The 27,500-nt window shown below is 45.1% G+C and overlaps 1 protein-coding gene and 1 pseudogene across 2 annotated transcripts in view; both read left to right on the top strand.

Annotated features, from left to right (window-relative positions):
- nwd2 (NACHT and WD repeat domain containing 2) overlaps positions 1-27,500 on the top strand; it is a gene marked incomplete at both ends in the record, with an annotated part of 78,695 nt that overhangs the window by 1,590 nt on the left and 49,605 nt on the right. The window contains one exon of the mRNA XM_083640409.1: positions 18,563-18,651. Coding sequence (XP_083496535.1) covers positions 18,563-18,651 — 89 coding nt within the window. The remainder of the gene's footprint in view (positions 1-18,562; positions 18,652-27,500) is intronic.
- LOC310780257 (transmembrane protein 26 pseudogene) lies at positions 22,746-23,813 on the top strand (annotated as a pseudogene). Its single transcript has one exon. The product of its transcript is annotated as a transmembrane protein 26 pseudogene (transcript).

Genomic DNA, 27,500 nt, shown 5'->3' with positions numbered 1-27,500 from the left:
CCTGGGCATATATATACCCCTTGTCGAGTTAACGTGATTTAGAGAAGTAACAGCGGAACGCGCTTCGGAACGCGCTTCTAATGGCATCTGCTATACTGTGATGTTCCTCCAATAACTTGGCCCTATTTCACATTTAGTTTTACAATAAAAACACATTTATGCAATGACTTGACATAATGTAGGGTATATTTATGTGCATCATCCTTCCTGCAGCAGGCGAGAGAAAATGATATCTTTCTGGACAAACTTTCACCAATCTAATAGGCTATATTTTTCTAGCTGATGCATAGAACATTATTTTCACTTTGATCTTGCTATAGTGTAGCGTATTTACATGCTTGCAGTATTGAAACTGCAGTTAGATTGGTTTGAGAAGCATAATGATATGGAATAATAGCCTATAATGCAGACAGACAGGCTGGATGAAGGGAGGGGGGGGGGGGGGCAGAGCGTTTGGCTTTCATCTGGTTTTGCGGGATCACTGGAATTGGAGCTAAAAAGGCAAGCGTGCGATTCGTTTATTGCACTTATCCAATGAGCATGACGGTGCATAATTTTACGCCTAAAAGGCGTGGTTGTAATGCTTTGGGCTGCATCTAGCGCCAGCACGACGATATCAAGTGCGCCTTTCCACGCCCACTGCTTTGATCTGCGCCTGCCGCTCGGCCTAGAAACTGCGCCGATGCAACGATAGGGGCCGATGTGCCCTGTGTTTTTAAGCTACAAAACCATTAGCTAGCAAGGCAGCTGCAAGTTTGCCTCTAGAAAACAAACAATTAAAAAAAAAAAAAAAAAAAAAATGTGGGTGGGCCAGGGCCTGTGCCTACCCAGGCCCACCCGTAGAAACGCCCCTGTTCCGCGTCATCAGTTTATTGGATTTTTTCATAATCTGATAATGGCCTTTATCCGATAAAGCACATCGGACTACAGTATGCTGTTTACATGACCACTTGAATAATCTGGTAACTCCATAGAAATGCACTGCATGTAAATGCACTCAGTGAGCTAGTATTAAATATAGGCCTAACCTTTTCACAATAATGTAACTTTTTTCCAATATATTTGGTATGAGAGGAATGTAATTAAAGCAAGTTTCCTGTTTACAGATTTACATCCATGTTCCATTATTATTTCTTGAGAGAACTAGGCTAGAAGAAGACGTTAACATCATCATGTGAAATTTGTAAGAAATAATTATTTTCACAAATGAGGACCACTTCTATGACTTTTGAAAAAACACTTTTACACTTCAAAAGTCATAAAAGTGGTCCTCATTTGTGAAAATTATCCTGCTGAGCACAGACCTCGCTGTTACATAAACATTCATTAACCACACACCTTATTTCATGCATTTGACCGAAAATTCCCATACAAAAATCCAATTGCCTTTCCCCTCCTACGAACCAGCAGCACAGGGATTTCTGAGTAAGCCTACAAAAATGGTACTCTATTTTGGAGGAAAAGTCAGACCTGTTCGAATAGGGCATATATTATATTGGCTCGGTATTGAGCTGTGGCATTTAGAGATCTTTTTAACTGGAACGACTGGAAAATAGTTTAAATGATGATTGGGCCCACAATATGACAACTCGACAAAACACATTTGTGTCGTATTTATTCAAGATAAGCTGATGACACAATGACAGAGAGTGCATCGTGTGAGCCGAACGCGAGACAGTCGGGTCGTGAGGGGAGACACCCAGTTTGCAGCTCCGTATTCGAATATACCCTCTGGGGCAACGGGGGGGGGGTAAAAATAGGCTCACTAAAACTGGAGTAAACAAGGCAAGGGAAGTAGAGTAGGGTATGAGAGAGAGAGAGAGAGAGAGAGAGAGAGAGAGAGAAGGAGAGAGAGAGAGAGAGAGAGAGAGAGAGAGAGAGAGAGAGAAGGAGGGCATTCAAGAATTAAAATGCGAGGTTGCCCTCGCCGATGCATCACTGTCATTCGTTTGCCCTTACCGGGAAAATTGCTATGGCCAAAAAAAATGAACCTGACCTCAGATTTACCTGTGATTATCGCACCGTTATTATGGCCCAAAGTGGATGAAGTGTCTGCTATTTGTCTAGCCACCTGTAGCCGACTCAGTCATTAGGACCGTCCCGTCACAGCATGCCATCGATGCTCCAATCTACGCATGGATGGAGACAGGGGAGGAGGAGGGGGCGCTTATTATTCCAAACAGATCTTTTAACATCAGATCTTTTGATACCTGATGCAGCATTTGTGTGTATATCCCTCATTTGTGTGCGTATCCCTTTAAGACCGCGAACCGCGTTAACGCGGTTCGCGGTCTTAAAGGGATACGCACACAAATGCTGCATCAGGTATCAATGGGTTAATGTCAGACATGGATCAAATAGCAATTTGCAAATTATTTCTTAGTGTTTGTTTTACTCTTGGAATACCCGATGGGTCGACTGCATCAGTCAAAGGAAAACTCCGCACCTCTCTCTTACGGGGCAGGTGCGTAGGACAAGGATATAATTCACGCAAAATAAAGAGAGTCCCGCACACTGTCCAAACTTGCAAAATGATAAATTTAATATTGTAACGTTTCGGTCTCAGACCTTTCTCAAACAACTGCATCAGTAAAATATCATTATGGTTAATCGTCGGTAACAGAAACTTTCACAATGCTTTCCTGTGATTGTCTTAGTTTTTCTGATCTTTCAGTGTAACACCACCCTTCTGCGATTCCACGCTGGTTATCAAGCAATCAAGCAATCAATCGACTTCTTTATTGACCACACTCGGGGTCCATCGAAAAGACATACAACGCTAAAAACACAAAGGTTCAAGTGAATACTCGGAATGATTCACAGATGTGTCTCAGGTGTGCCCTCAGTCCTGCTACAGTGCTTGTTTCTCCATGTTCACTAGAGGGGGCTGTCCATGCACCTTATTGATAGCATCCAACTTACAGCGTAGTGGTCAAACCAGACAGGCAAACCAAATTGATGACACACACCTTTGAGACGGTGGTGGGTTCAAATGTCCAATAAAGAGGACCTCCTTTGCTTCAGCATCACCTGCGTTGGTATTTCCCCCCCTCCTCCATTTTGGTTGAAAATAAATCATAGCCATCAGTATATTATATTATATTATATGATATACTCTCGGGGTGGAGGTTAAATAAGTGGGTTTGTGACTGTAAAGTGGTCAGCTTGAATCTGAAAATGAGGGCAAGGAAAGTGTATGAGTAACAACTACGGCCCAGGTGCCATTGAGCAAGGCACTTAAACTCCCAATTTTGTCCATCTGACCTCCCAAAATCCGTATGTGTGCAATCTGTGTGTACAATAACGTAATAGTATGAATATGACGGGGGTTGCTGAAGATCGTCTCGTTTATCTATTTTCTGACACCGGATACTACAAAGTAGAGTAATCTCTGCCATGCTATTCACAGCGATAAGCACATGATAATAACAGTGCAAGTGTTTTTTTTATTATTGTGTCTGGCCGACCGGAGGCCCTCGCTGCTTTGATCTACAGTGCCTATACAGTTTTATGCGCTCTCTGGTTATAGCGTTGTCTGTGCTGAATAATGTATACTGACTCTAATGCCCTCAGTCCCTGCAGACTGCAATGGAGAGCCAAAGTCACGCCCACTTCCGGGTTAGGCATACGCACCAAGAGGTTTCACCCGCCATTTATTTTCCCATAGACATTTCGTAAAATGCTTGTAAAAAAGAGTTTTACTTAGTCAAACCAAACGATTCAGCTATACTTAGAAAGTGAAACAGGAGAGACCGTAGAACATTTCACTCGGACCAAAACGTAAGAAAAATAGCGGATAAAAAAATATTTTTTCGATTTGTTTGTTTGTTTTAGTTTTAGTCCGAGTGAAATGTTCTATGGTCTCTCCTGATTCTAAATATAGCCGAATCGCGTGGTTTAATCAAGTAAAACTAGTATTTTACAAAATGTCTATGGGAAAATAAATGGCGGATGAAATCTCTTGGTAATGCTGAAGCAGGAAGTGACTTTGGCTGTCTATGCACTCCACTCTCTGCTGTTTTCGTTTGTGTGGTCTGTAAAGGGCCATACCAATTTCAATGATAATTCTGAGCCAATTTCCTTCCTCAGAACTGGATACAGCAGAGTGGTTTGAGATGCAGATATTAGAGTAGAAAGTTCACTCCACGGTGCAGTGATATACAGTATATTAAGGCCTTGGCCACACTGATCCGTCAGAAAATGGACAGAACGGATAGACGGATAGATGTATGTCCGTTGCATGTACAAGTAACCTACTTGTACAGCAGGTGGCGGTAAGCACCTTGAAGGTGTCAGCGAGCCGCCTATAAACCAAGAGAAGAAGAAAGCTGGCGTCAGCTAGCTGTTAGCTCTGTGCGCTACGTTACTTAGTTATGTGGCAATAAAATGCCACCGAATGACCAGATTAGATGGTGAAATCAGACGGTGACACTTACTATCACGTTGTACAACAGTGGGATGGTGTACACAGCATTAATTATAGCCTCCTTCACCACCTCGGCCGCCATCTTCTTTGAAAAGTTGAAACAAATCTCGGAACGCCTCCTCTCGAGACCTCGACTCTGATTGGCTAAACGGACAGTGACTATCCGACCATCCGACCATCCGATACGTCCATCCAGAAAAAGTTAATCCCTCTTCAACTTTCTGTCCATCAAAACGTATGCAAATTTTCTGGATACGTACGCTTCTGAGTGCTCCACGGACAGTCGGACAGCTGTCATTGAAAATGAATGGAAGTGAACGCACACGGACACCACGGATCAGTGTGGCCAAGGCCTAAGGTATCCCACGGTGCAGTGATATACAGTATATTAAGGTTATTAAGGTATCCCACGGTGCAGTGATATATAGTATATTAAGGTTATTAAGGTATCCCACGGTGCAGTGATATACAGTATATTAAGGTATCCCACGGTGCAGTGATATACAGTATATTAAGGTATCCCACGGTGCAGTGATATACAGTATATTAAGGTATCCCACGGTGCAGTGTTATAGAGTATATTAAGGTATCCCACGGTGCAGTGATATATAGTATATTAAGGGTATTAAGGTATCCCACGGTGCAGTGATATACAGTATATTAAGGTTATTAAGGTATCCCACGGTGCAGTGATATATAGTATATTAAGGTTATTAAGGTATCCCACGGTGCAGTGATATATAGTATATTAAGGTTATTAAGGTATCCCACGGTGCAGTGATATATAGAGTATATTAAGGTTATTAAGGTATCCCACGGTGCAGTGATATATAGTATATTAAGGTATCCCACGGTGCAGTGATATATAGAGTATATTAAGGTTATTAAGGTATCCCACGGTGCAGTTATATATAGTATATTAAGGTTATTAAGGTATCCCACGGTGCAGTGATATATAGTATATTAAGGTTATTAAGGTATCCCACGGTGCAGTGATATATAGTATATAAAGGTTATTAAGGTATCCCACGGTTAGGGCTGGGTATCGTTCAAAATTTTTCGATATCGATACCGTTTCGATACTTGGATTTCGATACCGGTTCCTGAACGATACTTTTTTCGATACCAATTTTTAGAAAAATCCATTTTAACAAAAATAAAACTGCATTACACATTGAAATTATTTTACAAATCTTTAGTTTTCCCCCCATCTTAAGTTTTACAGCAGAAAAAAATAAAACCTACTGTATTTAACATAACTTTAAGTTCTCTAAATGTATTGCCGTCCCTACAAAAAATATTGGAGTACTACAAAGGAAAGAAATGTAGCTAAAACAAATAAATCAGTGGAATAGTTTTCAGTGCAAAACAGAGAGTTGCAAATCAGGGTTTAATGCTCACTGATGCAACAGAACTCTATTCTTGTCCAAACTGATGAGATGGATCCACTTCATGCATGGAAGACTAGTTGAGCATTGACTAGCCTATCAATATAGCCTTAATGCCACAAAGTGAATCCCATTTATATTCAACAAACTATCATGACATCAGCGTTTGTTAAAGGCCGGGTTTACCGTGGGGAACATGAATATATATTAATTCTTAAAAAATCTTAAATTTCGAATCCGTTGAAATTTTTGAAATTGCTTGTTCACAGCCAGAGAAAAAAAAAATGAAAAAAAAAAAAAAAAAAAAATGGGCCAGGTGACGCGTTTCGACGCGAAACGCGTCACCTGGCCCAATTTTTTTTTTTTTTTTTTTTTTTTTTTTTTTTCTCTGGCTGTGAACAAGCAATTTCAAAAATTTCAACGGATTCGAAATTTAAGATTTTTTAAGAATTAATATATATTCATGTTCCCCACGGTAAACCCGGCCTTTAACGAGTTGCGAAAAATACATGATGGGCGATAACTGCCCGCTTGCACATAACGTTAACATAACGTTAACGCTAATTAATTCAACATTAACGCTAGCGTTGCATGTGCTCACTGAGACAGCTCAACTTCATGCATTCACTGACTAGCCAATCAATATAAATGAATCGCATTTACATTCAACAAACTATCATGACATCAGCGTTTGTTAACGAGTTGCTAAAAATACACAATGCCCGCTTGCGCATAACGTTACGGCGGCAATTAATTAAACGATCTAATGCTGCTACAACTCACAGCCAGATGCATGGATTTGTCAGACTGAGGGATCTGATAACCGCTAACTTGCGGTAAGCTGACCCACCTCTCAATTATTTCTCTTGTCTGTGGAAACCAGTCCGTGTTGTTTCTGTTTCTTTTCCTGCTTTTCATCATCTTCGCCATATGGTACTCCAGGATAGGAGTAGCTTGAGTGGCTAACTTCTTGTATACTATATCCGCACCGCACGCCTGGCTCACAGTCACAACAAACACACCGGCTAGTGGGCGTAACGTTTCCTGCATGCCTCTACATGACAGCCAATCACCAGCCGTATTAGAGCGCGGCGTGCAAGCATGTCGCATGCTTATAGGCTCAATGACGCTGTTTTGTTTTGGTATCGAAAATTGGTATCGATTGACAAGGGAGGCTTCGATACCCCTTAGTATCGATGTTTCCATTTCGGTGCCAAGTAAGTATCGAAACTCGATACCCAGCCCTACCCACGGTGCAGTGATATATTATTAATTAATACACAGGACAAGATGTTACTATCCCTTGTGCCAAAATCCGAAGAAAAACACATTTAGAAGCCCAATCCAGAATAAAACAAGCTAACAGGCTAACAAACTAATAAACAAGACACCTACCTACCCTAGCCAACAGCAGTATGAAGCATGTCATTGGGGTTTTCAAGTGGGCACCTTCCTTCACCGACGTTTCGTTAAGTTAGGCCCACGACACCTCAAGAAGGCTTAACGGTGTAATCCAGCGTCCTGGAAACACCCCCCCCTCCATGCTACCACCGCACAACTGCATATTACCTCACTATCTAAGCCTAGCTATCCAGGTCGGTTCGGTATGACATTCCTGACTACACCACCACTGTCAATGATTCAGCCCTGTTGATGCGGACCGTCAATCATGACCAACAACAAACAATCCCTAACTACACCACCACTGTCAATGATTCAGCCCTGTTGATGCGGACCGTTAATCATGACCAACAACAAACAATCAATCTGACCTTAGCGAGCTCCCCAGCTAGCATGTTTCCTCCTTATCCACAGCCATTCACTTGCTCGTTCTGCTGCCTGAGACATTATGCTACCCGCAAGTTTCAGGCTCCGTCCCCGAATGCCCAACTCAGTTAGTAAGGCAATAACGGACTTTGCCACAAAACCACGGCAGCCCACCTCTACAGGCCGCACTCGAGCCCTCCAACCTGGCTGCTCTGCCTCTGCTGCCATTTCAGCATACCTAGCTTTGTTGCGCTCATAAGCCTCCTCAACTCGATCTTCCCACGGGACTGTGAGTTCGATAAAATAAACTCTCTTCTCTACCTCAGACCACAGTAACAAGTCCGGACGTAGCCGGGTGCTAACTATATATGCTGGGATGACTAGCTGTTCATTCAAGTCAACCCTCATTTCCCAGGCTCCACCTACACTTAGCTGCCCTAACTTGTGCCTGACCTTAATTGGTCTAATCTTTTCTCCCTCACGTACAAATTTGATCTGTCTAGTCTCTTTGCTAGCAACTAGAGAATTTACTTCTAGCCGCTTTTCCTCAACTGCAGCTGCCAAACATTTCAACACCTGGTTGTGACGCCAGGTGTATCGCCCCTGGGAGAGACTGACCTTACACCCTGACAGTATATGCCTCAGTGTACATACACTAGAACACAACGGGCAGGCACCATCCTCGCCCAACCACCGATTTAAGTTCTGGGGAGATGGCAGCACATCATAAGTAGCCCCTAGAATAAATCTAATTCTGCTGGCCTCCATGCTCCACAACTCTCTCCACTTCAACTTTCTCTTCTCTACACTCTCCCAGTTCACCCACTGTCCTTGCTTTGCCTGCGACACTGCCTTAGTACATCTTACTGCCTCCTCTTGCCTATGTACTTCTTCAACTACCATCTTCCTCTTTTCTATTACTGATGCCTTGTTCCACACAGGTTTCCCTATGCACAACCCTAAGCCTCCACGCCCATGCTGCACCTGACCTATGATATCCCTGTGTCTAAGAGCTGACTGTGCTTGCTGTACTGCCTCCTTTGGGTTCCACTTCCTCCCTGTTTTAACTGTGGGCGCTACACTCCTAACCACTGGATCCTTTGACTGAGTCAGAGTCATTTCCAGTCTAACCTTAGCACACTTGAACTCCTCTGTCAGGCTAGATAATGGCAATTCCAATATGCCTTTCCCATATAAGGCTACACTGCTTAGGCAGCGTGGGACTCCGAGCCATTTTCTAATGAATGAGTTAATCATCCTTTCTAGCTTTTCTACCTTTGAAAGGGGAACCTCATACACTGTCAGTGGCCACATCAACCGAGGCAACAATCCAAACTGCAAACACCACAACTTTAACTTTCCTGGGAGCCCTGACTTGTCTATACTTGAAATACCTTGAATCATTTCCTGCCTCACCTCCTCAAACTGTCCCTTATCACTGAGACTTGCATCATACCATCTTCCCAAACTCTTGACTGGTTTCTCTAACACTGTTGGCACCACCTCATCATTTATAACAAACTTCTTACCTACTACCCTCCCTTTAATGATTGAAATACTCCTGGACTTACTTGGCTTCACTTTCATTCTAGCCCACTGCAGATTACTATTTAACTTATCCAACAATCTGCTAGTACATGGAGCGGTTGACGTCATAGTCGTCATGTCATCCATGTATGCCCTAATTGGAGGGAGCCGCAGCCCTCCCTGCAGCCTTTCTCCACCCACTACCCATTTTGAAGCCCTAATAATGATCTCCATTGCCATGGTAAAAGCTAATGGGGAAATTGTACACCCTGCCATAATGCCTATCTCCAGCTGCTGCCAAGCTGTAGTGTACTCTGCTGTGGTAAAGCAGAGTTGAATATCTAAGAAGTAGGCTTTAACTAAGATCTTTATACTACCTGGCACTCTAAAGAAATCAAAGGCCTCCCATAACAGACTATGCGGCACTGACCCGAAAGCATTAGCCAGGTCCAAGAATACTACATGCAGGTCTCTCTTCTCACGCCTAGCTGACTGGATTTGGTGCCAGATCATGCTGGTGTGCTCTAAGCACCCGGAGAAGCCGGGAATTCCAGCCTTTTGCACCGAAGTATCTATTAGCCTATTCTTTTCTAGATAACTAGACAGCCTCTGTGCCACAACACTAAAGAAAACCTTCCCTTCAACATTAAGTAGACTGATAGGTCTAAACTGACTTATCTCTAACGAGTCCCTTTCTTTAGGAATGAAGATTCCCCCTGCTCTACGCCACGCCTTAGGAATAACCTGCTTCTTCCAGACTACCTTCATCAGCTTCCATAGAAACTGCAACACATCTGGAGCACTCTTATACAGCCGGTAGGGGACTCCATTAGGACCCGGGGCTGAAGAGGCCCTTGCACGTCTCACTACTTCTTGAACTTCTTTCCACCTTGGTGGGCTATCATCACACTGACTCTCTATTTCACCGATAGGTGGAATATCAGCTGGGACTGTCATCTCTCTAAACCTTTCCCTATCTTTGTGAACCTCCTCCAAATATTCCTCAAGCTTCTGCTTAGGTACCATAAGGCTACCATTCTTTTCCTTACTAAACAATGACTTCACAAATCTAAATGGATCCTTATAGAATGCTATTCTAGCTCTCTCTTTCTTTTTCCTATTTTTCCTAATGCTATCTGCTCTTCTTAAAACTGCCAACCGCTCCCTCACATCTGACTGCAAGCAATCAATGCCTTCCTTCTCAACCTCTGTAGCTTTCCTCCACTGCCTCTTAAGCTGTCTTCTCTCCTGGATAAGTCTATCTATCTCTTGTTGGCGCCTAGATTTAACTACCTCACCCTCTAGTTTCTTCCTTTTCTCAAAGACGCCAAACCTTTCCTTACCATAATCATAAATACAATCTCCCATTTTCTCCAACTTACTCTCAGCAGTTCCTTTAACTCATTGAGTGCCATGGACGAACATGTTCGTCATTTCGTTTAGTAACGTAGAGTGCCAAGGACGAACATGTTCGTCAATTGCGTTTTTTGATGGGGGGATGTCGATCTAAGCCTCTTACTTCGCCTCTTACAATATGGGAGCTATTGAATGTGTCTAACCTATTTTACAGAACCCTTAGGTGGCGACAGTGCTCTCCAGATTACAGAAAGGTCCGGAAAACTGCAGGAGAAAGCCGTGATCAAAGAGAAACCGATGCATGCTGCAGCCAGAGCCATATAGATTGCTCTGTCTGCAGCTGACAGTTGGCTGCGAACATCAGTCAATCCGCGCCCACAACTGAGCTCCTCTGCCTCTGTCCGTCTGTCTGCATATAGTTTCTCCACACGATTACCCGCCAGAAAGGCAGCACCCGACGCCGAACGGCCAAACCTTTTCCTGCAGTCCCGTTTGGCATTTCCTTGTCGCGCTGGGAGCTGCCCGGGAGCCGCCGTCAGCCGCCCGGCGCAAAAACGGAGGCTCCGAAAATAGACTGGGTGCGTGTGGGGAGGAGTTTGCAGCTCAGGGGGGGAGAGGGGGGTGGGGCACGCAGGCTGCACAGAACTACACCACGTCACTACATCAGAAAATATTAGCTAGAGTCAGTGAATGTGCTTGAAATGCTGCATTTCACAAAAGGCTGAATATCTCAGCTTATAATTTGAAAACTGTCTTTTTGCTCAAAACAGCCTATCTTCTCCGGCTCATAACTAAAGAACGGAAAATGGTATCAATAAACTTTTTTTTGCAGATGATAGAACAGGGTCTCCTCGTTCTTTGTGTGTGTTCGGTGTTTACATAGTAATATCACACAATATTCTGTGGGCCTCGAGATATCACTGAAAACGCTCTGAAACTCTGGCACTGGGAGCTTCCGTTCTCCAAAAGTGGCTGGCACTCAATGAGTTAAGCTTCTCTAACATCCTAACCAAATGACTATTGATATCTTCCCACTTCCTACTTTCCGCTGCACCTGGCCACTTAACTCTAGGCTTCTGACCGCTAATCTTCTCCCTTTTTGGCTGGCTGGCCTCTCTGCTTTCCTCGGTGCTAGGACCTGCCTCAACATCAGGGGTGCTGATGTCCTGCGAGCTGTGGGTTACTTCCTGTCGCTGGACTTCACCCGACTGACTTGATAAACTTCTTAAGAAATAATTATCAATGCGGGGTCCCTGTGTTCCCTCTACCAAGCACCTCTTCCTGCCTTGATGGATTCTAAGGCCCCTCAAAGTTGTTACCTTCTGCCAGCCACACAAGCAAACCTGACGCTTCTTTCCATCTACATCTGAACTAGTGGCTTCCACTGACATGTTTTCCCTACTCATAGTCAAGTCCGTTCCAGAGTCAATAACCGTGTCAACCATAGGTGAGTCATCTTCCGCCCCCGCTCTCGCAGACTCTAGGGGTGTTTTTTCATAATTCTGTTTCGTAGCAAGTTTGGGTGTAACCAATGGCCTATTGGCCTTGGCTACTGCCACAATGAGCAGCTAACCCATTGCAGCCCCGATGGGGTCTAATCCCTCCTGTCAGCTGTCTTTCCATGCTGTCACTAGGTCTTTCCCTAGTTGTCAGCTGCACTATTCACAACAGTCACTAGCCTAAGCTAGCTTTAGTATTAATTAATACACAGGACAAGATGTTACTATCCCTTGTGCCAAAATCTGAGGAAAAACACATTTAGAAGCCCAATCCAGAATAAAACAAGCTAACAGGCTAACAAACTAATAAACAAGTGTGTGTGTGTGTGTGTGTGTGCGTGCATGTGTGTGTGTGTGTGTGTGCGTGCGTGCGTGTGTGTGCGTGTGCGTGAGTGTGCGTGTGCGTGCGTATGTGTGTGTGCGTGTGTGTACGTGCGTGCGTGTGCGTGTGTGTGACTTTGTGTGCGTGCGTGTGTGTGTGTGTGTGCGTGTGTGTGACTTTGTGTGCGTGCGTGCGGCCACAGCGATGACCAAAAAAAAGAGAATCAATTAAAAACTCTATCTGCTCCTGTCATTTACCAGCCGGCAGCAACGAACCAGAGACCAGCCAAATGCAATTTACGCGCGTGTGTGTGTGTGTGTGTGTGTGTGTGTGTGTGTGTGCGCGCGTGCGTGCGTGCATGTGTTTGTGTGTGTGTGTGTCTGTGACCTGTCTGTGTATTACGCAGCCTGTCTAATCTGTCAATATGTGTGTGTGTGTGTGTGTGTGTGTGTGTGTGTGTGTGTGTGTGTTCATGTAGATCCATATAACACTATGAAGACGTCTCTTACACTAACTTACCTCAGGCTCTGGGGACGTGCTATAGAGACAGCTATTTGTATGCACGCTATATCACTTGTGCTCTTTAAAGTTGATACGAGCACGCGACTCTTGGGATGTTATGCATAAAATCATCAACGTCTCCAACCCACATCGTCATCATCCAGACTATATAGCACTATACTATATATCACCACTGAGACAGCTGATTACATGACACTTTCACCCTACAATTATCCCCACCGCTGCAGCTGTTTGTGCTATTTATCGTTTTTCAGTACGGCTTGTAGGCTCTTTAGTTCTCAGACTCCATCCAAAATCGTTATCCCAGATTGTCTCTTTCTAGTGAAAATCTCTCCCTCGCTCGCTCTCTCTCTCTCCACAATCGCTCTCTCTATCGTTCCCACGTTTAGATTTGGGGTTTCATCGTCAATCACGTCCGACACTTAAATGATAAATCCATAAAGCCCAAAGAGAATTCTCACGCCGGGGCCGCTTGGTTTCTCAATTCAATCTGGCACACGAGAGAATAAGAGGGAGAGAGGGAGAGAGAAGTGAGGCGCTGGGTGGAGGGGGAGGGAGGGGGGAGGGATGGCAGGGAGCAGAGCAATTTAGAGAGAGAGCGGCGTCAGCAGAGGACCAAAATGCGCGACTCATTAGCCAATGAACAGCCAGGAAAAGGGGTCTCGCGCTACTTTTGAATGCTAAAATAAAGCTGATCATTTGTTTAAAAAAAAAAAAAAAAAAAACTTTCAGAGTACAACACAAACTGCCCATTTTGCTGCAACTCGACAACAGCGCTGCTTAATCCAGGACCCTTACTTCCTGGAACTCTTGTGAGAGTAAAAAAAACGGGTCAATTGGAGTGAATGGAGATGTCGCGACTCTTCGATATGTAAGGGATAATGTATACTGAGCCGGTGATTACTGTGGAAATAATGACCGACAGGTGAATGATTTAGCCCGACGCGCAGCGGAGGGCTTAATATTCACCTGAAGGTCATTATTTCCAGTAATCACCGGCTCAGTATATATTATCCCGCTTAGAACACGGCCTACAACTAAATCATTCAATAATCTGACAAAAATAATTATTCAAATAGATTTTTTAATAGCGTTTTCAACACAAAGCGGTTTCATTCGTAATTGGCACACAAGACACCACAGCTGCAACTGGTTGGCCTAATTAGTAGCGTCTGCGGACAAAATGCTCTTACCAACTGATTAATCCAGGTGTGGCAGAGCAGCGGTCGGTTGTCGAGAAATAATGACCGGTGAATATTGTTGATTGACCAATCAGAATCGAGTATTCGAGAGAGCCGTGTTCTAAATACTGTATACGGCCCTGGCAGAGTCGTGGAGGAGAGAGAAGAGAGGGGGGGCGCGACCGTGTCAGCGTTGGCTCTTGTTTAATAGATTGGTTCTCAGGGTGCCAGTGAGGGGCGGGGCTCCTGGCCAGTGAGGGGCGGGGCTCCTGGCCGACTTTATGATGCGTGCCTAGAGAGCTTATTCATCTCGCCCGTGCGCCGCCCTCCTGCCTCCTTAGCCCTGCCCCCCCCCTCTGAGAGAGAGAGAGAGAGAGAGAGAGAGAGACTAGCTTGGCAGCAGCTTCTAGTGACCTCTCCAGAGTGCTGTGGAGCGGTCCTACACCCCATCATAGGACGTCACTCTCCGACACATTCAGCAGTTGCCCTTGCACACGCTACCCCCTCGCTCGCTGGGCGCTCACGCGTTTCGATGGAGCGCACGCCGTCAGTGTACTCGAGAGCGGCCATGATGGATCTGATAGTAACCTGCCACGTGGCGTGGATACACCTGGGTGCAATTACATCACAATTATGTCCACGAGTAGCCGACATCGTTTACCCCGCAAAAAGGAGCATTGTTTGCAAAATGCTGTATGAATGAAAGGATTTTGAATGGTAAATGGTAAAGGGCCTGCATTTATATACTGTAGCGCTTTTATCCAAAGCGCTTTACAATCAGTAGTTACATTCACCCATTCATACACTGATTGCGGCAGGCTACCACGCAGGGTGCTGGCACACCATCGGGAGCAATTTGGGGTTCAGTATCTTGCCCAAGGACACTTCGACATGCAGACTGGAGGAGGCGGGAATCGAACCACCGACCTCTTTTATCCACAGCAATTAGTGGACGACCCGCTCTACCTCCTGAGCTACAATTTTGAGGTCCTATTCTGAGGTCCGATTGCTGATAATTCAGGTGAAAATGAACAATGGCTGCTAAATCACCCAATAAATAGAGTACCGCAGGGATGACGTATTTTTTTAGGCGGAATGCGGAAGTCCGGGACTTCCTGGATCTTAGGGGGAAAAGTCAATGGGGATTTAGAATGTTTTTTTTTTTTTTGCAACCGATTACATTTTATGGACACCTTAACTCGGACTTTAAGGAAAAGCTTAACTTTTGTGCAACCGGCCCCAGAATCCCAGAATCATGGCACGAAGCTTTCTTCACAACGCTGATTGCTTGATGGCTGATTGCCATTCAGATCAGAAATGGCTAGTAGTCCATTCCATCGCAAGAAACACCACTTACTGATCATATTTCTTTCATGTTCACTCTGCGGCATTCAGAGGAGAGAGAGCGCATGATGATGGCAACATGTGGGAGGGTGGTGGGGGACCCCCCGACCCCACCGGGAGGTTTGGTACCACCCCCCCCCCCCAATGTTGATTCCATGGCTATGGCCTTGCTCGCTCTCTTCACCGTGCTATCTCTCTCTTCACCGTGCTATCTCTCTCTTCACCGTGCTATCTCTCTCTTCTCAGTATTACTCTCTCGCTCTCTCTCGCTCTCTCTCGCTCTCTCCCAATCAGAGATATCTTAAGCGGTTGTGCAGATACCAAGTGCCTCAGGAGTGTCAGTTGGCGAAGCGCGACGAGGAGCGGATGATTACTTTGTCGGAGCCTCGTTGATGAGACTCAGAAATGAGAGAGGCTCGTTGCAGAATGACCAACATCTAGTGGTATGAAAGCAATAAGGATAAGGAAAGCAGTAAATAAGGAAAGCAGTAAATAAGGAAAGCAGTAAATAAGGAAAGCAGTAAATAAGGAAAGCAGTAAATAAGGAAAGCAGTAAATAAGGAAAGCGGCAAAGGATAAATCGTGTCCGTAGAACTTTTGCTTGTCTGACATAGGCAAAAACCGAAAAGCATTTATCTGGAGCACCTCGAGCAACCCGGAAGTCGTTGTTCCGGATTATTCCAGATCAGAGAAGAAGAAGAAGCGGTGCGCCAGATAAATGCTTTTCGGTTTTTGAGAGACAGAAAAGTGGATTTTATGCAACAATTTGGATGCAACAACTAGGCGTCATTAAAAGAAGAGGATGTTTTACATCAGATAGCGTCGTCACTTCACGTGAAGACTCAGGTAGGAGCCGGCATTTAGACCTAGACGTGAAAATGTCACAGTGTAAAATGGGAAAATGCGTGACGTTCGCCGGGCGCTAATGCGCTTGTATGAGCCAGAAGCGCCTGGCTAGCGGGGTAAATTTTGTATGGGTGTTAAACAGGGGCGGTTTTAGCATCAGACCTTTGGGTGGGCTCAGCCCACCCAAAGGTCATGGACCGCTGAACCCCTAGGGGGGTCCGGGGGCATGCCCCCCCGAAAGAAAATTTTGTACAGTTTCAAGTAAAAATGGATCAAGCTGGTGCACTTTGAGATCAAAATGAAGAGACTAGATCTATGAAGAACTACACACATCAATATCTTCTTTACCGTTCTGTGGTTTTACAGCAATGAAAAAATAATTGTTTCCCTATATATACTATATATATTCTGCATACAGGTTACTTATGGTAGAATTATGCTTGCATACATAATACCAAAATCACTTCAGGGGAGTTTCAAGTAAAGTAACATTTTGCTTTGTAGGCAAAACAAAAGTAAAATTAAATCAAAAGGGAACTTCCTAACTTATTGGCTGGAATAAAATTCCGACAAGATAATAATATACTGTAAGGACTAAAGCAGGAGTTTGCAGTCAACTAGTTGAAATTAATATGTGGCAGTATTTGTGGGGGTCAAAATCTATATAGGGTGTACCACCACAAATAGATCAGTGTATGGGAAACACTGACTATTAAATTGTGTGACTAGAAAGACACCAATAAATCTGAGAAAATGTACTTTAATTTTGAACAACAGCACTACAACGGTGGCATTACAAATGGTATTATGAAATTATTGTGGGGAAAAACAAGAATGCCACTTTTTTTCATGAACTTTAAGCAGAAAATTAAAAAATAGTTTTAAAGCAAAAATAAATAATAAATAAAGATAATTTTAACAGAAACTGCTACTAATGACCACCATGGATTTGGAGAGGAAAAAAAGAAAGTTTTTTTTTTTTTTTTTTTTTTTTTTTGGGGTGGGCTGAGACTATTTTTGGGTGGGCTAAAGCCCACCCAAAAAAGGCCTAGAACCGCCCCTGGTGTTAACACATTGAGTGCCAGCCGTTTTTTCAATGCTGTAGGTAAGTTGTGCCAGGTTTTTTTTTGAGGATTCTGGCTCATTTTACAAGAGCCGAGGATTCTTTTCTGTTAAGACTTCGTGAACACCAATCATCTAAAAAGAACTAATAGAATGTGTGCTTTCTCTGTCTAAAAGAGTTCGTTTGTAGAGTTAGTAGTTATGTAGATATTAGCCGTTGAGTACAGCATGGTTTCAGAGATTTTCAGAGAGTTTTGAGATAAATGGATTTTTAGAACCACCTCACGTGCCTGTGATTATGGGTGCCCTTGGGCAAGTCTGTATACTGTTTTGTGTGTGTGTGTGTCTCCAAACTCCTCCCTCCGTAGGTGTGGCTTTGCAGTGTTTTGTCACAGGCGAGTTTCTGTTGCCTCACAGATCCCAAAAAAAGAGAACGGAATCGCAGGAGCGGGGAAGAGGAGAGGAGAGGCGAGGGGGGGGGGGGTTAGACACGGGAGAGAAATTCCTTCGCGATCCCCTTCTTCCAATCTTGAGGCAGCCTACTCCGCTCTGCTGCTGCTGCTGCTGCTGCTGCTCCTCTGGGCTGCTGCTGCTGGCGGCTCTCGGGCAGTCTGGCTTACTGTAAAACCGGCTCGTTCGTTTCTTGAGGTGTCGGCTGAGAGCTTTGAAGAAGCTTTTGCGATTCTGGTCTTATTTATGCGCAAAGGTACTCGAGTGTGTGTGTGTGCGCGCGCGCGCGCGTGTGTGTGTGTGTGTGTGTGTGTGTGTGTGTGTGTGTGTGAAATCGAAAGAGTTTTCGCCCAGCTATTTCCTTGAAAATTAGAATGGCTTTCTCCAGCGGACCCGTGGCTGTTTTTTGCTCGGCTTTCTCTCTGTCTGGAGAGAACTGTCGCCACTTAGTGGTCGGTAAAATAGATTATACACATTCTCTTCCTCCAATAGTGGTATAGAAGACGTAAAAGGGGTTGATTGATGTCCCACCGTCAAAAAAAAAAAATGTTTATGTAAGACGAGATATCTCGTCTTTGGCACTCAACGGTTGGATTATGTAAGACGAGATATCTCGTCCTTGGCACTCAACGTGTTAAATAAGGCTGAATGTTGAAAAATAAGCTATACTGTGTACCAATGTTGTTGGCATTAAAAAGGCTCAAAATGTAAGATTCTTTCAAATGTGGAAGCATGCTTCATTTGTCTTTGGGAGTGGGAGTGTGCAGAGGAAATCAATTGAGTGCAGTTTTAGCTTAGCTTTTAGGCTAAAAGGCGTTGAGAGGTTTCAAAGTCATCATGGCCACGCTCTTCTACCTTTGTTTGGTTTGCAGACACGGAGGCGGAGAGGAATGCGCTGAAGGAGCACGTCTACCCCAAACTACGAGACTTCTGCAGGGAGAACTATGGCATTGAGTTCCAGGTAACCCCGCTCGATGACTTTCCCTGTCTTCCAGTGATTTTCTTTCTCTGTCTGTCTTAACCTCCCTCCTCCCTCCCTCCCTCCCAAGACAAGAGACCTGTTGTCACTTCCAGAGCAGTAGTTTTGTGCCTATTGACTGGTCAAGTGCCTCCAATCCATCTACACCGTGGCTTAGTGAATGCCTTGAACGGGCCCCGGGAGCGAGCTGCATGCTCAGGCCCCCCGCTATCCCTTTGAGCGGACAGAAGGCCAGTAGAGATAAGGCCTCCCTCCACCGGTGGGTGCTGCTGCCACGTATCTTCTAGCTCTGGATAAGGACGCCTGATGCTAGGGCTTTCCCTTTGTTGTTGTCAGAGAATTAGCCGCGTCTCCCCCGCGGTGTCCACTGTGATCCAGCATCATTTGCATTGCAAATCAGCATCCGCGTAAAGGGGAAAAAGATTGCTATCAGAGGTTTGTTTGTCTAACAAATCCAGGACAGACCCGGAGTCAGGGCGAGATTTAACAAATCCAGGACAGCCTCGGAGTGCAGAGAGGGAGGGAGAGAGAGTGAAACCGAATGAAGTGCAGTGCACGCTGAACGCTGTGAGATGAGCAAGGTGTCGGGTTTCAGGCCATTCGCTCCTGTCCTGACCAAACTGAAAACCCGTTTCAGCGGCTGGAACACAGAAGCAGCAGAGTGACTGGCTGGCTGTAGTCTGCACAGGGCAGGCAGGGCGACGCGTCAGGGGAGAAATGTATCGCACTTCTCCTGTCTGGTCAAAGCAGAGGGGGGCGGGGCTGTGGCGCATGTATGGAGCGGACAGAGAAGTCAGTGCTGCTTGACAATGCACACGGCTTTTCTCTCAAACATTTGGAAAAGCCTTTCTCTAAATTAATGTTGTTCTGGCAGGAGCTTTTAATTCCTATATCCTGCTGCTACAGTAACTACTTGTTAACATTGCTTACAGCGGAGGAGGAAAAAAAACACCATATCGGCAACACGTTGTATGCCAATTTAATATGCAAATTAACCGTTTGACCGACATGCTTAACCGACCAATGACGTTGTCGGCGGTTAACCGGTTAACGGTTAACCGTCGACATCCCTAATCCAGGACAGACCCGGAGTCAGGGGCGAGATTGAACAAATCCAGGACAGACCCGGAGTCAGGGCGAGATTGAACAAATCCAGGACAGCCCCGGAGTCAGGGCGAGATTTAACAAATCCAGGACAGCCCCGGAGTCAGGGCGAGATGCGAGATTTAACAAATCGAGGACGGACCTGGAGTCAGGGAAAGATTTAACAAATCCAGGACGGCCCGGAGTCAGGGCGAGATTTAACAAATCCAGGACAGCCTCGGAGTCAGGGCGAGATTTAACAAATCCAGGACGGACCTGGAGTCAGGGCGATATTTAACAAATCCAGGACAGACCCGGAGTCAGGGGCGAGATTTAACAAATCCAGGACGGACCCGGAGTCAGGGCGAGATTGAACAAATCCAGGACAGCCCCGGAGTCAGGGCGAGATTTAACAAATCCAGGACAGCCCCGGAGTCAGGGCGAGATGCGAGATTTAACAAATCGAGGACGAACCTGGAGTCAGGGAAATATTTAACAAATCCAGGACGGCCCGGAGTCAGGGCGAGATTTAACAAATCCAGGACAGCCCCTCAGGGTGAGATTTCCACCATAGATTGTTCCTTGCTTTTGATGAGGGACTTGTGACCCTTGAATTGTTCCCTTAAACTTCAAGGGAACAATCGTGGGAACAAAATCATTTTGTGTTAGTTGCCTGAGTTTTGGAGATATCGGCCGCAGAGTTTCTGCCTTCTCTCCAATCCAATGGAACTGGATGGCACTTGGCTTGTGGTGCTCAAAGTGCCAAAGAAATACATTTCTTTCCAGAAATCATGACCCGGTTACTCAAAATAATCCGCAGACCTTGTTATGAGCAGTTTCTTGGAGGAACTATTTTCTTTTTGACCGAACTACACCCGCTAGCTGCTAGCTAGTTCCTACATGAGACTGCGAAAGAAAATAGTTCCTCCATGAAACTGCTCACAACAAAGGCTGTAAGGCTTTGACACACTGTGCGATTTTTGGCTGTCCCAGACGAAAGATGACCAACGTGAAAGGAACGTGGAGATATCTTCGGTCGTGGCTACAAAAACGCTCGTCTTGCGTCGCGCAGTGAGAGAGGTTCAAAGTTGCCCGTTGTCACAGTCTTGCAACCAAAGATAGCCTAGGACGAAAACAACCAATAGAAATGCGGCATGATCATATGACGCATACACATAAATTCCACTTTGCAAAGACTCCATTCTTAAAGCTTGGTTGACATCTCTACCACAGACAGCTGTGGCCCACATTGATTGACGCGTAGCTGCGGCGCCCCCTGCTGACGTTTGATTCTTGCGTGTGTATTGACTGCTGATTGACAGGTATTGACGGAGAGAGACGTGCGGTCGTCATCGTACAGTCTGCACACATCAAACCTGCCGTCGTACCCAAGTTTATTCGATCCAAACGTTGCACAGTGTGGCCACCAATAAACGTATAAGATTGACAGTCTGTAGGCGGCTCAAGAGCTATAGTCAGCGGGGTTATCAGCAGCGGGTGTTCAATTGACTGCTCAGAATGTTCAGATCACAAACAGCTCCAAGCACCAAAATAACACTATTTATTATAGTCTATCAACATACTGTACAAGAGTCAGAATGATTGACTTCTGTGAAACGAGGATGATCCAGTGACTCGGCTCACTCAGGGAGGAAGGTGGGGGGGGGGGAAGAGGGAGAGGTGAAGGTGTGGAAGGGGCGGGATGAAGGTTTGCAGGACGTAGGCTGCAGGGGGCGCTGGCGTCCAGGTGCCAGAAGTCCTGGGCTGGCTGATGCGGGTTGCTGTGGTGCATTGGGGCCGTGGCCACTTACTTCCGTGACCTGGCCTCCTTTCTTTCTTTCTTTCTTTCTTTCTTTCTTTCTTTCTTTCTTTCTTTCTTTCTTTCTTTCTTTCTGGGGACATACATACTTGCGTAGAATAGATACATACATACATACACACATCCATGTACACATACATACGGACAGACAGACAGTCCCTCTTATAGATGCCTCGGCTCGCGTGGCATAGTAAAAATTGCGCCCCATAGGGGGGCGCTACAGCAATATTTTACGTAGACCATCCCAACTCACGCTCTTATGACATCACTACAGCAATATTCTACGGAGTCCAATTGGGGGGGATATTCTGTTACATCACCACACGGCCATCTTGGTAGGAAAAATAACGGTAATGGTAATTGTAATCAATTAGCAGGTGATTACAATCAACTGACAACAACAGCCAATGTGTATTGTAGCGCCACATTGGTAGGAAAATGCTTGTGACATCATGGGAATACTATGAATAGAAGAGTTGCTGTAACATCTCCGTAACAACTCCAATGGACCCGTTTTTTTTACATTGCAAAATAAACTTTTGGCAAACTTTGGGGAAGTAAGGTTCTGGATTAAGGAGCGCTGTGGAGTTGCAGCAGAATGGACCATTTGTGATGTATACTATACTGGTAAGACATTTAAATAATCACATTGTATATTATCAGCTTTATTTTATGCATCCAAACGTAGCGCGAGACCCCTTCCTGGTTCCGCATTTTGGACCGCCATTGTCGCCACTCTAGAGTTAGTCGTAGACCAATCACAGCTCATGCCGCTATGACATCACTGGTAAGGTCATAAACCACTGATGATGTCATGCAATTCATGAAGGCTCGGCCTTATAATGATGTCATGTCATATCATCGCTGATGTCATAAATCACTTCACACACAGCCCTCCACAATCATCATCAGTGATGTCACCACAAGGCACTGAAGATGTCTTAGACCTTATTATGCTGATGAGGTCCTAAGCATTGTGGCATAGACCTTATGCTAATGAGGTCATTGACATTGTGCCATCATCAGTGATGTGAGGTGAAGCACTGATGATGATGTCATAGACATTGTGACATCAGTGATGTCTTAAACATTCTGTCATAAAAACACTGCCGGACGGCTGCGATCTGGAGCTTCAGCAACAACGAATGCATAATAGCATAGAGCTTCAAACATCATGGTCTTTGTAGTGAGGTTTATATGTTCGCTCGTCATGAGAGCGCTATTCATCCTCATCTCTCTGGTAGGAGTCTGGAGGGTGAAAGTGGAGAAGGAGGACGGCACCTACTTGTGTCTGGCCTTCCTCTCTCTGCCTCTTTTCGTCGAAATGATCCTCACCATAAAGAGGAGAAAAGGAAAAGAGTATAAATGGTTTTGTCCAACCATCCTCCTGTTTCTCATCAGTATCATTCCCTCCATCTGGCTCCTGGAGCTCAACCACCAGCTGAACAAAGCCACTATAAAAAGCTGCACGCCTTGGCAGAACTTTATCAACTCTGGGCTGCAGAGTAAGGTGAATCAGTCGGATGTCCTGGATATCTTGCAAGGCTTTGGAAATAAATTGTCGAAGGTCTGTCCCCAATACTGGATCCTGTCCATCCATCAGATAGTGCTGCTCCTCCTCGTCGTGGGGCAGTGGTTCCTCCCCTTAGCGGGCAAGGTCACGCGGGACGAGCTCTCTCAGCTCCTCCTCATCTCCATCGGCATGGCGGCGGACATCCTGGAGTTCACGAGCGAGACACTGTCCGACGTGAAGGAGAGCAGCGACACGCTGGTCTACATCATCTTAGGCGTGTGGACCTGGAGCATGTTACAGTTCCCCCTGCACATGGCCGGGTCCAACTCGGCGCAGGACAGCGAGGACAGCGCGGTGCGGGTCCAGACGGTCTCCTTAATGACGTGTTACAACAAGGACGTGTGGGGCATCGCCAAGGCCCTGTTCATCCACGACGGCCCATTCCTGGTGGTCCGACTCACCGCCATGACCCTCTTTAAGATCATACACCAGATGCTGGTCTTCTTCACCATCAAGAATGCCCTGGTGATCGTACTGAGCTTGTACAGGCTGTTTGTGATATGCCAGGACATACGGTCGCGTAGGCGTAGTAGCACTCTCAAAGGCGAGGGTCCACCAGCTCCGTGCGGCTCCCTCATGGACGCCGGAACACACCTGGAGGACCTGGGGCCTTTTTATTCCGGCACCTTCGCCAGTCGGTTACATGAGCCCGCCTCGTCCGGTGTGTGAGTACCTGCATCTGCTCGGCCTAGCAGAAGTGCTGGGGAAGGGAAGGTCCTGCGACTTACAGATGACACCACGGCCCCATATCGTCTGTTTTCCTCGCAGCGATGGCCTGCCAAAGTCGTTGAGCAAGGGTGAAATGGGCTGTATTATTAACTCGTGGTGGCGTGGTGAGGGCGTTACATCCACACAACCAATCAGATTGCCCTCTTTCATTTCGTTTCATTCATTTGTGTAAATATGAGATGGTGCTGCCGGACCTATCCAAAACGCAGCACTCATCATAGATAGGTATATTATCTACCAATAATAAGTGTCATAAGCGCTCAGTGTCACACAGAATTCTACATCCACACACAATTTCCTAATTATTATTATTATTATTATTATTATTATTAATCAACTGCTTTTGCATGACATGAAATGGATATTCCAATAATCCGACAACCAATATTCCAAGGCTAACCAAGGACCAAAGACCTGCAGGTAAACTATTGAAGCTGAATTTATCGTTATAAATTTAACACAATGTTTGAAGCATTTTAAAATTTGTTATTAGTGGCCGGGCCAGCGAAGCGGCAGGGCCACTTATTGTATTTGCCTATATTATTATTCAGTCCCATGCCAAACGTCTTTGACGCAAATTTGGGGCCAATAGTCCTAACCGTGGCACTACAGCGACCGTCTAAAGTTTCGAACTTTGATAATTCATAAAAAATCAGGCATACGTGCTACGGCTTTGCAACTTCCACCGAAATGTGCGCCCAAATGAGGAGAAACTTTTGTACAATGCAACCTATGGCCAATTATGAAGTCTAAAGACCGCAAAACTGCAAAAACTGTAAAACTAATTAAACCTTACTCCTCCCACATTTGTTCTTCAAACGACACCAAACCAGCATCTGCATCGTTAGACTGTCCTACACAAAAGTATCAAAACAGATTTTCGATCGGTCAAAAATTGAGCCCACAGTGCATCAAAACGTTGAATTCTGGCCCCGTGTATAGCCTAATTGCCTTAATTACCTATGGCAATTAGGTTGTATTTGTGATGTCATCAGTCAGTCAAGCAATTGTGATGCCATCACTGATGTCACTCGAGCAATTGTGATGTCATAATAGCTCAAAGCCTTGAGACTTGCCCGGCCACGACCCATTGCTGCGCAGCAGCTATAATTATTATATTTGTCCTTTGATGACCAGTGGGCCGCGGAGAGAAAGAGAGAGCAAGGTTTCAGAGAGAGAGGTTTTGGAGAGACAGCGAGAGAGGGACACATCAGAGGAAGCAGAGTACAAACATGCCAAGATTACAACTAAAAACATAATATGAAAATGTACATCACAATAAGAAAACAAGACATTGCAACAATCATCGTCAGTATATAAATGGGAGCTGGAGCTGGGGCTCTATGTGTTTGTTTCCCTATCTGTCCTTTCGTCCCATGTCCCACTGTGATGTCATAAATCCCACTGTGACATCATCATTGATGTCATAAATCCCACTGTGACATCATCAGTCATGTCATAAATCCCAGTGATGTGTGACATCATCAGTGATGTCATAAATATCACTGTGACATCATCAGTGATCAGTGATGTCACAAAAAAGAAGTGGCTTCACACTGAAGCCACTTATTTTTAAAGACGTGTAAAGCCAGTGTGAAGCCAGTGTACACACACACACACACACACACACACACACACACACACACACACACAAAGGTCCCAGTGATGATGTCATCAGTGATGTCATAAATTGTGACATCACTCACTGATGACAATCCTATGCTCGAGTTACATCACTGATGACATCATCCGTGACATCATCAGTGATTTACACACACACACACACACACACACACACACACACTCAGGCAGACTCTCAGATTTTCCTGGCCACAGCTGTGAGATTGTGTTCACAGCTGTCACTCAAACATCCCCCACAACCTCAAGATGAGAGTGGAGATGAGGGGCAAGATGACATTTTGGGCGGGAGGGGGGGGGGGCGGGACCTGTTGATGCAGTCTCTTATGTGGGCACTTTTAAAGCCTGTCACTGTAGCTTTGTGAACAAAAAGCTAGCGCACTTGGAAGACATCACCCACACAAGAACACACAACATGTTTCATCACTAAGAGTTCACCCTACTTTCTCCTCGGCCTCTCGCTGCTTTTGTGTGTGTATGTGTGTGTGTTTTGTTTTGTTTTGTTTGTTAGTTTTTTTTTTTTTTTGGGGGGGGGCTTGTTGTTGTTTATTTTTGATCGGCACATGACAAAAAGCTGTTTTTCCCCTACTGCCATCAGGCCATGCCACTATGCATTTGATCTTCATAGCTTTTTTGTTCAGTCAGTTCTGTTGACACAGAGACTTGGTTTCTCTGCTCCATCTCTGCAGAACGGAGCAGAGAACCATCTCAACACATGCCAACTGGCTCCGCGAGAATGAGATAATCAAAATCAAACATGAAAATAGATCTTAGGCTGCTTCAGTTATCGGAGCACCATATGGGAGACCCATTCCTTTCCTTGATGCTGAAGAGGAAGTCTCATAAGGAGTTTGTATTTTCTCTCTCGGTAGTTTGTCTGCCAGTAGGATATCTCCAAAACTTCTGAACAGATTTCCATGGAATCTGGTGGAGAGATAGGCCTGGTGGTGATCCAGGTTGGCCTTTCTTCCATTAGACTTTTCTTTCTACTTTTTTTTACCGCCATAACTAGGGAACATGTAGGACAGTGATACTCAACTTGCGGCCCGCGGGCCACCGATACCCGCTGAATAAGTGTCCAAATGTTCATGTCATTCTGGCCAATACTCCACTTCTGTTATAGCATTTCAGTCTGGAATATGGAATATCTTTCAATAATCTATGATTTAGCTGCTAAATTGTAAAATTCCGCCGTCTGCTTGCTACCCAGGCACTTATGTATGTACTTAACCTAACTAACTTAACCTAACTACGGTAACTATCCGGTGTGCACAACATTGTCAGACTAAACTCCGCCTGCTCTCATTTTGCAAAAGCGAGATGCCAGATGACAGGCACTAGGCGCCATTTTCTCTTTCTTTTGGAAGAGAAAATTATCCTGAAATGAAGATTTGATTGACAGCTGCCATGTCGTGTGATATGATTGATTTAAATGGGGTAGAAATTTGATAGTACTGGGTGACGTCAGCAAACTGTAGATTACTGTTATCAATGAAATCTTTAAAAATGAACTTTTGATGTGAAAAAGTGTGGAAAAACTAAAGAAATTCGATTTTTGTGCATACATTATTAAATAGGTGCACTGCATACCCAGGTATTTGAACTAAAAGAAAAGAAAAAGAAAAGTCATTTTTGGGTTCAGCTCGACTTTAAGGTGCTTTGTGCAACCGGCCCCTGCTTCCCCCTCAGTCTTATGATGTTAGCCAGTAAGCCCTGTCCTCTTCTCATTACCGTGTCTTTGACTGGCTCTTAACCCATTGATACCTGATGCAGCATTTGTGTGTGTATCCCTTTAAGACCGCGAACCGCGTTAACGCGGTTCGCGGTCTTAAAGGGATACGCACACAAATGAGGGATATACACGCAAATGCGGCATCAGGTATCAATGGGTTAACCTTCGCTTTGCCACGGCTGAGCTGCAGTGTCTTCAAAGTCTCTGTCATAATTGCCCCCAAAGTGTCAGAGCTTGGCAGATTGTCTCAAAGCTGT

This window comes from Poromitra crassiceps (assembly GCF_964638095.1).
Source record: "Poromitra crassiceps genome assembly, chromosome: 7".
Classification (NCBI taxonomy): domain Eukaryota; kingdom Metazoa; phylum Chordata; class Actinopteri; order Beryciformes; family Melamphaidae; genus Poromitra; species Poromitra crassiceps.
Note: the sequence above shows the minus strand (reverse complement) of the source record. Positions and strands in the feature narration are given on the sequence as shown.